We start from the raw sequence: 15247 nt of genomic DNA, 5'->3' as shown, positions 1-15247 counted from the left end.
AACTATTTTCCCCTCTTTCCACCCGCTCGGGACTAACCCAGACCCGAGACTCAAATTGAACAAAATGGTCAAGGGTACTGACAATTCTTTAGCTGCTTCTCGTACAATACGAGCTGGTATACCATCCAATCCCACAGATGTATTGACATTGAGGTTATGCAATAGACTACTCTCCTCCACTTCATTAACCACAATTCCCGTATAATCTACTGGTTTATTCGTTTCTGCAATGTCACCACCTGGATGATATACTTTTGCAAAGTGCTCACTCAGTAACTCAACTATCTCAACTGATTCAGTTACCTCCCTACCATCGGCATTCTTTAAAATCAATCTGCCATGTACATTTTTCCTTTTACTTGCTACATATCTAAAAAACTGTTTAGGATTCTCTTTAGCCTGCATGGCCGATGTTCTTTCGTAATCCTTTTTTGCTTTTCTTACCACACTCGTCACCCTTCTGGCCTGCGCTTTATACCGTTCATGTGCCTGCCGGTCACCCTTCTCCTTAAATTCCTTCCATAGTTGTTTCTTTTTTTGCAACTCAAGCTTAATGGTGTTATTCATCCATTTAACCCCTACTTGATTTATTATTCGGACTCTAGGTATACAGTCAGCCATTGCTTCATGCAAGCACTTCTTAACTACCTCCCATGCACTATCAACTTCTAGTCCTTGCAGTTTTACATGCCATGGCACCGAACCAATCAAACTCCTAAGCTTGTCATACTTTCCAGCCCGATAATTCCACATGTACCCTGTCTTAATTGAAAATTCTACACCTTTAGCCACCTCCCAAGTAAAGACTCTATGATCACTCTCACCGATTGGTGGCAATGTGATCATATTTGTTACAGCCAAATCCTCAGATGTAATTACTAGGTCAAGCACTCTCTGACCCCTAGTATTTTCCATTACATGCTGTCGCAGATAGTTATCCCTTAATAACCGCATAAAATCCAGTTCCTTCCTCCCGTGTGTCCTCTCCTCACTCCAATCAATGTGACCATAGTTGAAATCTCCCATAATAATCACCCTCCTTCCACCCATTTCTTCTATTTGCTTGTGCATACTGTCACCACCATCTTTTCCATCACCTGGTCTATAGCAGCACCCAATTGTATATTTAGTTCTGCTAGCCACAATCTCACACCAAATGGCCTCAAATGTGCTCTTTTCTCTATCCTGCAATTCAACTTCTATTCTCCTTGGCTGGAGCTCATCAGCTATCATCAACAATACTCCTCCCCCCATTTTATTCTCTCTGTCATTCCTTAAAACACTATACCCATCACATTCAATCCCACTAGTTATATCATCTACAGTCAGCCATGTTTCACTAATACCTATAACCTGTGGTCTGGAAGTGCCAACCATGGCCAAAAACTCTTCCTTCTTGTTCCTAATACTCCTAGTATTAGTGTACATGAATTTAAGACCCCCATTAGCCCCAACCCTACCTTGATGCCTTATATTAACTATCCCACTCAGATTTGTTGTCCTTATTTGCTCTGGCATATTATATTCATTTTTACATTCAACTGCCTCCATAAGGAATGTATCTCTACTCCCCCCCCCCTTAACAAATCTAGTTTCCCTGAATTTGCACATCCACTACATTCAGCAACACTTTCTCAAGTCTTCTTACACCGTAACCATTCAAATGCAAGACATCCATCTTATATAGATCCTTTCGCCCATCAAACTCACTCCACACATCCACAAATTCCACACCACTCGTCATACATAACCCACGCATAAAGTCATTCACAATTATAGCCCTCCTTTTAAACATTTCACTGTCATACCGTGGCAAAAGACTAATCATTCTAACTCTCTCACTCTTTTCTTTTGCTACCTCAAACAATTCATTCATGTCTTCTATCATTTCCATTTTATCTCCTTTCAAATCATTCGTACCTGCCACCACAATCATTTCTTTCCCCCTTACCTTTTGCTCTCTAATAGACTCAGTTAAGTCCTTTATGGTCGCACCAGGTTGGTACGATTTTGTCAAATCCTCTACTAACACACCTCGTACTAAAGAGTCTCCATACAGCACTCTATCCTTCATTTTGTTCATGTTCACAGTCATATGTCTATTTTTCCTGTCATACCTTTTATTATTGGTTGGTTCATTCAGTTTACTTTTGTTCATGCACTCTAGCTGCTGTTTTGCTCTTTCTATCGCACTATTCAACAACGCGATCTCACTCAATGCATCTATCTCCTCTTTTTTGTTCTCTGAGAAACCATTTATACTATCATTATATTTACAGTTATTATATTTAATGTGTCATTTATGTGCCATTCTTCTGATAGGAATTGTGCATCCTGTTTTCCCTATATAGGACAAATTACAAATGGAGGGAGTGGATCCTTGGATGAGTTGAGTAAGTTCTTTAATTTTGCAGGTGGTTTAAAGGTTGTATTTCTGTAGTATTCTGTTTATTTTATCTGATATCCCTTTAATGTATGGAATGGTTACAGTTTTATTGTAGTCTAGTTTATTTTTGTTTTTAAGTAAGGTCTTCTACAGAATTTTGTTGATAGTATTTTGGCTGTAACCATTTTTTAGAAGGGTGTTGCTGACTTTTAATTCATCTTTAAGTGCTTGTTCATTGGACCAAATCTTCAAAGCCCTGTTTTTTAGTGTATTAATGACACCTAGTTTTTGTGTTGGGTGATGGTATGAGTTTATGTGTATATATTGACCAGTATGTGTCAGTTTCTGATAAACAGTGAAGGAAAGACTGCCAGAAGATAACGTGTAACAAGTATATCTAGAAACGGAAATGTGTTCTGCTTTTCAATCTCAATTGTGAATTGTATGTGTTTTTGTTGTTTGTTTAGGTGGCTGAGAAAAGTGTCTAATGTCTGGCAGCCATGGGGCCAGATAGCAAAAATATCGTCAATGTATCTAAGCCAGACTTTGGGTTTTTAAGGAGAGGAATCTAGAGCACGATGCTCAAAATATTCTATGTAATATTAATATTCTATGTAAAATTAACAATAGGAGAGAGAAAGTGTTTTGTCACACAAAATAGTCAGACCATAGTACATGTGCAAAGAGTGCTATGATGTCGGGAGGGAATCTGTCCTGTAATAGAAGTGTAATAGATTGTGTCATTGATTGGGACATTTTGTGAAGAGAGCAGAGACATCAAACTGACTACCAAATCAATTTTTTTCAGTGTGATGTCTTTGATTTTGTTTACAAAGTGTTGTGTGTTTTTAATATAGGACGGGAATGACCTACCAACTCCTTGAGTGTTGACACTAGTTTCTTGGCTAGGTGATAATTGGGGCTGTCTATATCCTCAACTATCAGCAATTGTCATGTTAAATTAGGACATCATTTTTACTGTAATAAAACTATCTATATGAAAGAATGTTTCTCTGATGTTGTCTTAAATAGAATATAGCTTTGATGTAGTTATTTTATTTCATTTCATTTATTTTAAGGAAAAGAAGGAGTAGCCATAGTATTCAACACAAAATACAAGGCTAATCTTCTTGAATGGCAGTCAGTCTCAAGTAGAGTAATGTGGGCAAATATGAGAATGGGGAACTGGACAATGAGACTTATTTGTGCCTATGGTCCCACAGAAGGTTCTACTAAGGTAGAAGTGGAGGAATTTTTTGAGGCTTTAGAAAAAGCAACTGACACAATGAAAAAGGAAAAGTTGGTCCTTGTAGGGGATCTAAATAGCAGAGTAGGAAATGATTGTGAGACATACAAAAATATTTTGGGAAAATTTGGAGAAAAGAGCAAAGCTAATAATAATGGCAAATATCTGTTGGATTTCTGCTCAGGACATGGACTGGTTATTACTAACACCATGTTCCAACATAAAAATGTGCACAAATTCACATGGAGAGAAGAGGCTAGGAATAAGAAAAGTCTCATTGACTATGTTATTGTTGATAGTGATGTTTTCTCCCTGGTGCAGGACACCAGAGTGTACAGAGGATTTGAAATTGGAAGTGATCACTATTTAGTCTTGAGCAGGATAAAATTGAATTTCATATTGAAAAGAATAACATGTAAGAAAGTTTTAAAGCGAATAAAAGTTGAGCAGCTCTCAGATGTAAACTGTAGACTAAAATACAGAAATATTATTGAAAAGAAAATGAAAGAGTTTGAGAACAGGAATCAAACCTTGGAGATTCAGTGGCAAACTCTGAAGGAAACATTGATTGATTCTACCAGAGAGGCATGTGGTGAGGTTGTGTGCAGAGATAAAAAAATCAGAACTCCCTGGTGGACACAGGAAGTTAAAGAGGCAGTGAAGGAAAAGAAGAAAGCATATCAAAAGTTCCTGGCAAATAAGTCAGCTTTTACTCTTACAGAATACAGAGACAAATGTAAAAAAGCTAAACAGTGTGTAAAACTAGCTAAACAAAAGTCATGGGAGGACTTTGGCAAGAATATAGAAAATAAATATCAAGAAGGTGGCAAAATATTCTGGAGGTTGTTGAAGAAGCTTAGGAATGGAGGAAAGAGTGCTGTAAAAGGAATTAGAGATGATAAAGGTGAAATGAAAACAGGAGAAAAAGATATCCTTGAAGTATGGAGTAATTACTTTGAAAAACTGCTAAATGAAACAAGCAGTGATGACAGCACAGTGATAAAAAACACTGACCAGGCATGCAGTCAGGAATACATATCCATACTTGAAGTAGAAAAAGCCACCAAAGGCTTGAAATGTGGAAAGGCAGCAGGAGTAGATGATATTCGACCAGAAATGCTGAAGTATGGTGGTATAAGAGTCTTACAGTGGCTGCACTGCATAGTTCAGAAAGCCTGGACAGAGGGACGAATTCCCGATGATTGGAGTAGAGCTCTCATAGTACCCATATATAAAAAGGGAAATAAAACTGAATGTGAGAATTACAGAGGTATTTCCCTACTGAGTGTTCCTGGCAAGATCTATGCAAGTATACTTGAGAAACGGTTGAGAAGAATTGTGGAAGAAAAGCTTGGTGAAGAACAAGCTGGATTCAGGCCAAATAGAGGCTGTCAGGATCAGATCTTCACTTTACGACAAATAGTCGAGAAAGCATGGGAATATAACAAAGATCTGTATTTAAGTTTTGTCGATTTGGAAAAGGCATATGACAAGGTGCCAAGAGAGAAGCTATTCAATACGCTGCAGTTATATGGTGTCAATGGGGCATTATATCAAGCAATACTTAGTCTTTATTTGAGTTGTGAGTCAGCAGTTAGAATTGAAGGAAGTACAGGAAGATGGTTTAATGTTAAATCTGGTGTGAGACAAGGATGTACATTATCCCCTCTGTTATTCATTATCTATATGGATCACATTATGAAGGAATGTGGTATTAAACCTGATATCAAAATTGGAGATGTTAATGTCAGTTCTTTGCTTTATGCGGATGATGTTATACTTGTAAATAAATCCGCTACAAGTCTGCAAGATTCTCTGACTAAATTGAATAGCTGTTGTAATAGATATGGTATGAAGATCAGCAATAAAAAGACAAAGACAATGAAAATAGGCAGAATCATTGAAAATGTCAACTGTGTTGTGAATGGAGAACCTGTGGAACAAGTAAAACATTTCAGCTACTTAGGCACAATTTTTACTGAAGATGGTAAACTAAATATAGAAATAGACAACAGAATCAGCAAAGCTGGTATCGTGGGAAGTCAATTGAATAAATTCATATGGAATAAGAAAGAAATTAGTCGGAACACTAAATTAGCTGTATACAAGACTGTGTTCAAACCAGTTTTAACTTATGGATCTGAAAGCTGGGTCAGAAGTAAAACACTTGACCAAAGACTAGAGACCGCAGATATGAGAGTCCTGAGAAAGATTAGAGGCGTGAACAGATGATATCAATGGTAATATCATATTAAAAATGAGGATATTAGGAAAGAACTTGACATTGTCAGCATCCAGGAATGCGTTAGCAGAGCTAATCTCAGATGGTATGGTCACTTAAATAGAATGGGAGAGGAAAGATTAGCAAAACAAGTGTTCTCTGCCAGGTTGGCAGGAAAACGACCCAGAGGAAGACCAAGATATAGGTGGATTGATACGGTACAAAGTGCCTTAGATGATAGAAATATAAAATCTGATAATGTTGGAGTCTTGACAAGTAACAGACTGATTTGGAGGAAAATTGTAGATAGGAAGTTAGTAATGATGTAATTTTTTCATGTAGTACTGTCATATCCTGTACACCCCTTGAGGGTACATGGCAGGAATTTGATGATGATGATGATGATGATTTATTTTAATTTAATTTTCACTACAGGTCAGGCTTGTAGAATAACCATTGATCAAATCATTGTCTCTTTAGCATACTATGTGAAATGTAATTTAGCTTGTCTCTGTGTGTGTGTATATATATATATATATACACTCCAGGATGATAACCTTATGAAGGTCGAAATGCCGGGAAATTAAAAATTATTATTTATAACAGAGTTGTAGAGTCCATAATTTGTCTAAAATGAATCCTGATCACTGTGTAACAATAAAAGAAAGGACTCACTACCCTACTAAGCTTTGAACTCAATCATGAGAATGCTGCCTACTGTGCTGAAAACCAAGACTTAGTACAGCTGCTTCTGGAAGAACACCACATTATACCAAAATTTACCTGTGCAAACTATATCCTTTAAAGATGTATCAGCAGGATTATATAGACTTACTAAGCTTTGAACTCTCTTGAGCTAATTTCAAGATACTCTCTTTATATGCCTTGCAGAGCACCTGTGGCACGGAGGCCTTATGAGAGAATGACACTTCTCAAATCTCCAGGTCTGGAGTTAGATAGCACAGGATACTGTTGAAGGCCTTAGGCCTTTCCTGGTCCTACATTTTGGGTCATAGTATGTAGCACTGTTTTCTGTGCTAAGTTAGAGAAATAAAAATCTCCAATGGTGGTGGCCTCATATTGGGAAATCAAATTCATCTCCACCCAAAGACAATAAATATTCATGCACAAGGTAAGAGCTGAACTCACCGCCTGTTGGTTTGTTGGAAAGTACATATGCTAACCTCTAACAACCAGGCAGGCATGATCACTTTTTTTTTTGTGCCAAACTTTCCCACAGTAACTATATATTTCTTTTTCTTTCTAACTTTCATAGCAATAAATATCTTGTACTTTTAAATATAAGGCTCCAGGCAATTTCCTAGATCACTTACATATAAACATTTCCCTGACTACACAACATCTATTAAAAAATAAACTAGACTAAACTATATCCCAACTTACATTTACAGAAGAACCTTCCCATTCTCCAAGTTCTGATTCAGGAATAAATGTCAAGCCATCAGAATAAGACCCAGCCTCTTCTTTATCTCTTCCAGATTCACAGTCAGTTTCTTCTTCATCTTCACTGCTACTACAATAGTAATGCAGCTTTTCTCCAAGGATTTTATCATCCAAATTAGCCATGATAGATCAATTTTCTAAAAAAAATAAAAAATAAATAAAAAAACCATAATGATAAAAATAAAAATATAGTTCAAATAGGTTAACAAATAACAGATTAAATGCATACCTTACACAATCATTATCCATATGAAGAAATGCACTTATATTAAAAATATGGGGCTTTCAACATTGCTCATAAACATATACCTACAAAATCTGTTTTGTATGATCAAATGAAAATATAGTCATGCCCCGACTTACGCGAATCGGGAGTTACACGGTTCTTATATGTACATATTCCCATTTAGCTTCACGCCTCATCACTAGTCGTATCTTTCAGGCGCCGACCGCATTCGCCAGTGTCGCACATGCTGCGAACAAGCACTGACATGTTTCGTGCGGTAGGGCTGGATTTAGACTTGCTGAGGAGAGGCCCCCTACTGTTTTAAATTACATCAGCTGGTCTTTTTGTTTTTTTTTATTTGAGACCTCAGCAGATTGCAAGGCCCTAAGCTATAGCTTTTTTAGCCTATACGTAAATCCGGCACTGTTGCGCGTCTCCATTCATACACGATTTTTATAGTCTACAAACATTGCGATTGTTTAATGTTACGTTCTTGATAAAAATTTTATCACATAAAAAATAATACTGTCATTCAAAAGAAGCAAGTCCGATTCTTCTACAGCCAGCAAGAAAAGAAAAACATTAACTTTGGAAACAAAACTCAACATTATTAAGGATTTTGAAGGCGGAATGAAAATTTGTGAGCGAGCAAAGAAGTTCGATCTACAGGAATCCACAGTAAGAACAATCATAAAAGAAAGGTTTACAGATTTTGCAGGACATAGATTCTAATGAGGAATGAATTGTAGCCACAAGGCAAGGAATAAAAAAATCATTAGCTTGCTATGAAGAAATTTTGCGTGACAAGAAAAAGACATTATGCTGTCAGACGAATCTATTAGATTTTATGAAACCATCGACATCGAAATAACTTTTTTTTTTTATGTACAAAAAACTACAATTATGATTATATTTCTTAAAAAATATAGGTGTTTTTGTAAACCTTTGGTCCCAATTGTATGTTTGTATATATAAATTACATGCAAAATTATACCCCGAGTTACGCGAATTCGACTTACGCGCTTTTTGTTGGTCCCACCTACCGCATAACTTCGGGGTTTTACTGTATTTTAAAAATATAGTCCTGGCAGAACTTCTGTGATGTTTCATGTATGTAGCATTTCTCAATTTAGAGGCATTCAAAAAAAAAAAAAAAAAAAACTTTCATTTTCCATATAAGAGGCCATTTTAGCCCTAACTTTTGGAGCTTATGAAGCTTGAGGGGGCAGTCAAATGCCACTGTAGTCAATCAGAAATAACTGGCTCAAGACCATCACTAATTTTAAACAGCATTTAGTGAAGAGGTAGACAAGTGCCCCATCTCGTAGTCCCTAACCCTAACAAGATATATTACTGTCTGAAATAATGTAGGTTCCACAGTTAATTTTCTTGGGTTTATGGGTTGAGAAACTAAAGTTTCTGAGATAAAAAAACCTGCTTGCCCATGCCAAAGATCAACTAACTTGGGAACTGGTCAAAGAAAGGCTTAGTAAAAAATTTCTCTAGCCAGTGACTAGAATCAAACCAGTGGTGGCCTAGTGCTATATTTCTTAAAAACAGCTCTCTACAGGGATCCATGTGAAATCAAAGTATGAATTTAATAGAAAACTCATAATTTTGTATTTTGATAAAAGTAAGTTATTTGGTTATTGTATTCTTTAGATGGAAGAAAAAAAAAAATTTATTTACTTTTCCTGGCATCCTGGTAATTATTATTATTACTCTTACGTGACACCTCCAGGGAGTCCAAAGACTCTAGGTATATACTTCCGTTTTTAAAAATTTTTTAAATACATCTGACAGGGTGCCACATGGTAAGTAAATATTTAAGTTGCAACATCTAAAGTTAGATGTCAGGTTAGTGAATTGGATTGAAAATTGAATGTCTGACAGATATCAGAGTTGTGTATATTGGGAAGTATCAAGGAACAGGAAGGTCAAAAGTGAAGTTCTACAAAGCTCAGTAATGGGACCTGTGCTGTTTTTATGCCAATGTCACAGAACTGCAGGGAAATCATGTTGGAAGGGATTATCAGTAATAGTGTCAATGTGGTGGCCGTTCAGGAGGATTTGAATTAGCTAGACAGATGAGTAAATAAATCAGTTTAATGATACTAAATGTAACATCTTGAAATTTGGACTCCACCAATGAGAGGTTGCACATTCTGTTGGTGGAGCTATATTAGAAGTAGAGAAGGCAAGGAATCTTGGGATGATAATCAATTAAAATAATAATAATAAAAAAAAAAATCGAAGTTTAGGAGACATGCTGCATAAATAGTCAAGATAACCCAGGACTGCTGCAGTACTAAGCACTCTGACCAGCAGAGAGAAAAAGAGTGGTGATTCCATTGTATAAAGCCCTGATCAGATTACACCTGGATTACCATGTCCAAATCTGGTCACTGGAATTTGAAGATGGTAAATTAACCTTGGAGAAGGTAGTACAGAGGCATATAACAAATATGATATAGGGCCTGTACAATGTTAGTTAATAGGACAAGCTGAGAGTCTGCTTGATGGACAGAAGATGAAAGGAAGGCATGATTGAGACTTGAATAGTATTTACAGGATTAACAATGGGATGATCCCTCATATAGCAAGACAAAGGGAAGGAACAAGGACAAGAAGACAATCTTTGGAATTCACAAAAGGAGCTAGTGAGTGAGAAGGTTAGAGTCTCCATAGCTCAGTTGGTATAGTGAGTCCTTTGGTTGAAGAGACCTATGTTTGGATCCCATCTATGCATGACTAACCATTATCAGGTAATTTTGAATCAAATGGTGAGTTACCTGGACTCATAGGGAGGTAGAGGGTTTTCTTCTCCCAGAAACTCAGGTTCGTCATCTCTCAGAACAGGGGGAACCGACCCCATAAACACAGTTCAACAGCAAAAAATACTTGCCCTTATGGGATGCAGCAGAGGAGTGATGTGCTGGCTGCATTCATTCATAGTAACCTCTAATCAGGGGGGCTTACCTGTTCTAAGGGACAGATGGGTTAAGAAGAGGGGAAGAGTAAGAAGTGGCTTTTTTTGCATGAAGTAGTTAGACTATCGCATGCACAGTCTTATAGAATGGTAAATGTGCAGACAGTAAGCAGATTTAAGGACAGACTGAGTTGTCTAAGATTGGACTCCTGCAATGAGTTGTAACTCCATGGAGGTCCGGTATAATAATAAGATGAAAATATAAAGTACAGAGAAAAATAGATATAGCAAGGTCTGGGAAAACTGAATGAAAGTAATCCTTGACTAACAGTAACCAAGTTGTAATAGTTATGTATGCATATAAGCAAATAAATATTCAACTGACTACCAAACACACCAGCCTAACTTATTCATTATCTTTTCTTATATTTAATGTGCCAATCTTCACCAAATATCATGCCTAAATTTCTTGTCCACACAATCTATCATAGGACCAACATTCTACAGACCTGACACTACTTTAGTTTTTTTCTTCTCTAAACCAATCTTTCTATAATCATTATCTACTTGACACCAAAGTGATCAAATTGGCACATATCCAGACATAGCCTAATAAAGACCTTGTACACTGGAGCTTATTAAAGCTCTTTATATTTACATGCTACATGCTGGCCTGGTTGGCCGAGTGGTTAGCGTATCCGCTTTCCAACCAAAAAGGCTGCAGGTTCGAATCCTGCCGTGGGCATGGATGTTTGTGATTGTCATGGTGGGCAGTGGATAGCATTGGTGAAGATAATGATGATAGTTGCAGTTCACTGTAGTTGGTGGATTGAGTGATGAAGACAGAGTTGTGGACTCCTTGAGTTGTGGACTCCATTATTATGTATACGTCCAAGGAGTCCAAAAACTCAATGAGTTTTTGGACTCCTTGGACGTATACATAATAATAATAATGTTAATCTATATCCTTCTTATCATAAGTTACAAATGAACAGTCACCCTCCTGCCTAAATGAAGGAGGGCTGTTCTCCTATTCTTTTGAGCAGTACCCCAGTAACCCCCCCCATCCTATCTTCTCTGTATTCCCTGAAAATACTAAATCCTTCACATTCAATCCCTGTAACTATATCATCTGTTGTTAGTCTCAGTAATGCCTAACTTTTGGTGAGGTTACACTAACTAATACCAAAAACTCCTCCCTCTTGTTCCTGATACTTCTGACATTAGTATATAGAAACTACAGCATCCCTTTAGCCCCCCCCCCCAACCTTTACTTCCTATATTGGCTACCCTATTCAATATTTTTGCTTGTGAGACTAGATTGCATACTTGGTCATTCTCACACGCATTCGAATCATGGGCCTTCACGCAAACTCACTTGCTTCCTCCTCTAATTGCTTAATTTTCCTGAATTTGTGCTTCAGCATGCTCGGTGAAAAAAGCTCTCTCCAGACACTTAATGTCAAAACCATTTAGATGCAGTCCATCAGCATTGTACAAATTCTTCTTTCTGTCAAAAACAGACCACAGATCAACAAATCCTACATCATTCCTTCTGCACAATCTATGTATAGACTCACTGGCTACAATACCCTCCACCTCCTCAGTTCGCTTCTATCATAGCGTAGTAGGAGACTTACAATCTTCGCCTTCTCACTCTTCAGTTTTTCTCTTCTAACAACCCCTTTACATCCTCCCTCATAGAATACTTCTTGCCTCTCAAATCATTTGTACCAACCAAGACAATCATTTCTTTCGACTTACCATTTTTTTGCATCTGGATAGCACGACTAATATCATGAATTTTTGCACAAGGGAAACACGAATTTGTCACAATTTGTTCAGTATTGAACATTTTATACTGCTTCTAGTATTGGAAGCAGTAAACTAATACTTAATTTTGTTCTCTCTACTGTTCTTAATTTCCATTAAATTACTGTTATGTGATACTGCCTTAGAGGTGTCACGTAATAATAATTTGTATTCAAATCTTCTTGTAACAACAACACATCAGAACCTTCTGACATTGCTCTTTCTAATTTAGCATCGTTTGCAAACAGCTGAATATCTCCTTTCACACTATAAACTGTATCATTGAATTATAACTTAAACAACTGTGTAGATACTGAACAACTATACTAGACAGCAAATACAAGAGTCATTTTTCTAGACTTTGTAAAAGCATTCAATATCAGCCAGCCATTATCGTACCCAGGCTACCAATTTCTATCCATTTTCCCGCTACTCATTTTCAAGAACAGTCTTTCAAGTCATATATGGGAGGGGGAAAAACATCTCAAATGAGAAGTAGCAAGCAGTGTATCAAATTGCCATGTTCTGTGGACAACACTTTAATACATACATACATATAAGGTCGAAACTGGTCTGGGTAGTGGCCCTTTCCATTATGCATTGCATTATACATTCCCAAGAGGAGTGTGTGCTTTGCATTATGGAATACATACTAAGCAAGTGATATGAAGTCATTAGCTTCTATGTACAAGTAGCTTAGACGTGAATATATTTCAAGTGCAAAACTTTGTTTTGCTTACTTGGGAAAAGCATTAAAATCATGTATAAACTTTCTTGGTATCATTGATACCAAAAAAGTTTATACATGGTTTTAATGCTTAGCATAATAATGCAAAGCACACACTCCTCTCAGGAATGTATAATGCAATACATAATGGGAAGGGCCACTACCCAGACCAGTTTCGACCTTTATTGAGGTCTCATCAGTGGGAGTCAGGCCCGTGAGAGATACCAAGACTGAAGTAATGCAGAAGTCATATATATCTGTGTGTGTGTGTGTGTGTGTGTGTGTGTGTGTGTGTGTGTGTGTGTGTGTAGAGGCTTAAATGCTGTGAAGACATCATGTTGGAAATGATGACTCAGAAAGGATTAAAACAGAATTTAATACTTCCTATATTTCATCTCAGGCATTGAGACATCTTTAGGGAATGTAACATATACACAAATACCACACAATACTAAGCCCAACCACATGGGCGACTAAAGTCGTATCTAGGTGGAGCGCCCTCTAAGGGTGGTTGTAGCTGGCCTGGAACGTAAGGTGGGATCTATGATGATAAGTGTTTCCCAAATCTTAGGAAGCTTAATGCAACTGTATTTATTAAGATTTGGTTGATTTCTGAGAGCTGCTGCTGATTCTAAAAATAGTCTCTTCTTTTTTGAATTTGCTGTGGTGGAGCATGGTGGTTTTTTTCCCATGAGATCCCGCGGGTTGTATCCAAGACATGATCAGCCGGGCCTGACTGACCATAGTCATGGTTGCAGATGTACGACTTGTGTTCCTCCAGGCAGATGACTGCTGATCTGCCTGTCTGTCCAAAGTATGCCAGCTTACAATAGGTTTTAATAATGGAATACCATAAGCAGACATATAAATACAAAATTAATAACGGAAAAACTCGTAAAAAGATTATTTAATAGCATAATTTTTGCCTGTGTGTCACAGGCAAAAATTATATACATATACAAATAAATCATATACAAGTAGACAAAAGGTGTTTGACTTTATTAATAAAAATCTCTGGATGAGAAAAAGATGTAGAAAGTTTTTTACCTTGGATGTATTATGAGGTGTGATATGAAGAATATGATACGGTATGAAGTCATTAGCCTCTATATACAAGTAGCTTAGACATGAATATATTTCATGTGCAAAACTTTGTTTTGCTTACTTGGGAAAAGGATTAAAACCAAGCATCAAATTTTTTGGTATCTTTAACGTATAATACACCCAAGATAAAAAAACTTTCTCTCTCTCTCTCTCTCTCTATATATATATATAATTCGTTTTCGTAAGAGATTTTTATTTGTTTACAGATGATGATGATGATAATTTGAAAAGAGTAATGACAGAGAACTCTGATACGCTTTTCCTACAAAAGGATTTGAGCAGGTTGGTGCTTTAATTAATGGGAATATCATTAAATATTTCTGAAGTGTCAAGCCATGCATTTTGGCGAGAGATGATCGGATAATGTGCATTATATTGGCAAAGTTTCACTTCAAGAGGTTGGAGAGATGAAAATAGAGGAGACAAAGGATATGGGATTATTGGAAACACAGTCACAATAATTTGAAAATACAAAAGCACGATAATTAGTCACAAGTTTAATGCATATATAACGGAATCTGTAGCGTTTGACAATAAACAGGCCTTTAAGCCATCCTATATCATATATTGTGTCAGCTTTATTTCCACTCAAACAACCTACTTCGCGAATTTTATACTCTCACCTAGTATCGAATGACCCACATCTTGTAAAATTTCCACAAATTTAGAAACGATAACATATATCTCAAAAATTTGATTCCATATTCAGTAAGTTACGGAAAAGCACTTAATCCAGTTGTATGCATAAATGAGAATGGTACACAACTTCAGTTCTAGGTGAGAATTTTATATAAAAGCACAGAATAATCAAATGATCATATATTCGTTAAGACAGTTTGCTGTTAACAGAACTGATTATCAATGCAGTTAAAAACATCTCGATGAATGCATATCAGTAGCCTAGTTCCTTAAAGAACAGTCACTTAAACCTCACCTAACAGACTCATATTTGTTTTCATTAAAAATAAAAAAATAAAAAATAAATAAAAAAAAAACCTTATTGCAGCACCACCTCGAACCTCGAAAAAGCTCTCATCTACGAATCGAGAATAACACAAGATATATCCGAAAATCGCTATGTGGATAAACTACATATACCAGTCACTGATTTAGAAATTTTTTTTAATACCGT

General features: G+C 36.7%; 1 protein-coding gene across 1 annotated transcript in view; it reads right to left on the bottom strand.

Moving 5' to 3' along the window:
• Window positions 1-15061, bottom strand: part of LOC150110075 (phosducin-like protein 1) — a 145539-nt gene extending 130478 nt beyond the window's left edge. The window contains exons 1-2 of the mRNA XM_090391151.1: window positions 14739-15061; window positions 7258-7454 (exon numbers count right to left, since the gene is read on the bottom strand). Coding sequence (XP_090247277.1) covers window positions 7258-7440 — 183 coding nt within the window. The 5' untranslated portion in view covers window positions 7441-7454; window positions 14739-15061. The remainder of the gene's footprint in view (window positions 1-7257; window positions 7455-14738) is intronic.
• Between the last annotated feature and the right edge of the window lie 186 nt (window positions 15062-15247).

The sequence above is a fragment of the Typopeltis vanoorti genome, chromosome 1 (genome assembly GCF_054136105.1).
Source record: "Typopeltis vanoorti isolate ZY-2024b chromosome 1, IOZ_Tvanoo_1.0, whole genome shotgun sequence".
In the NCBI taxonomy this organism is placed as follows: Eukaryota; Metazoa; Arthropoda; class Arachnida; order Uropygi; family Thelyphonidae; genus Typopeltis; species Typopeltis vanoorti.
This window is presented reverse-complemented; position numbering and strand designations above follow the sequence as displayed.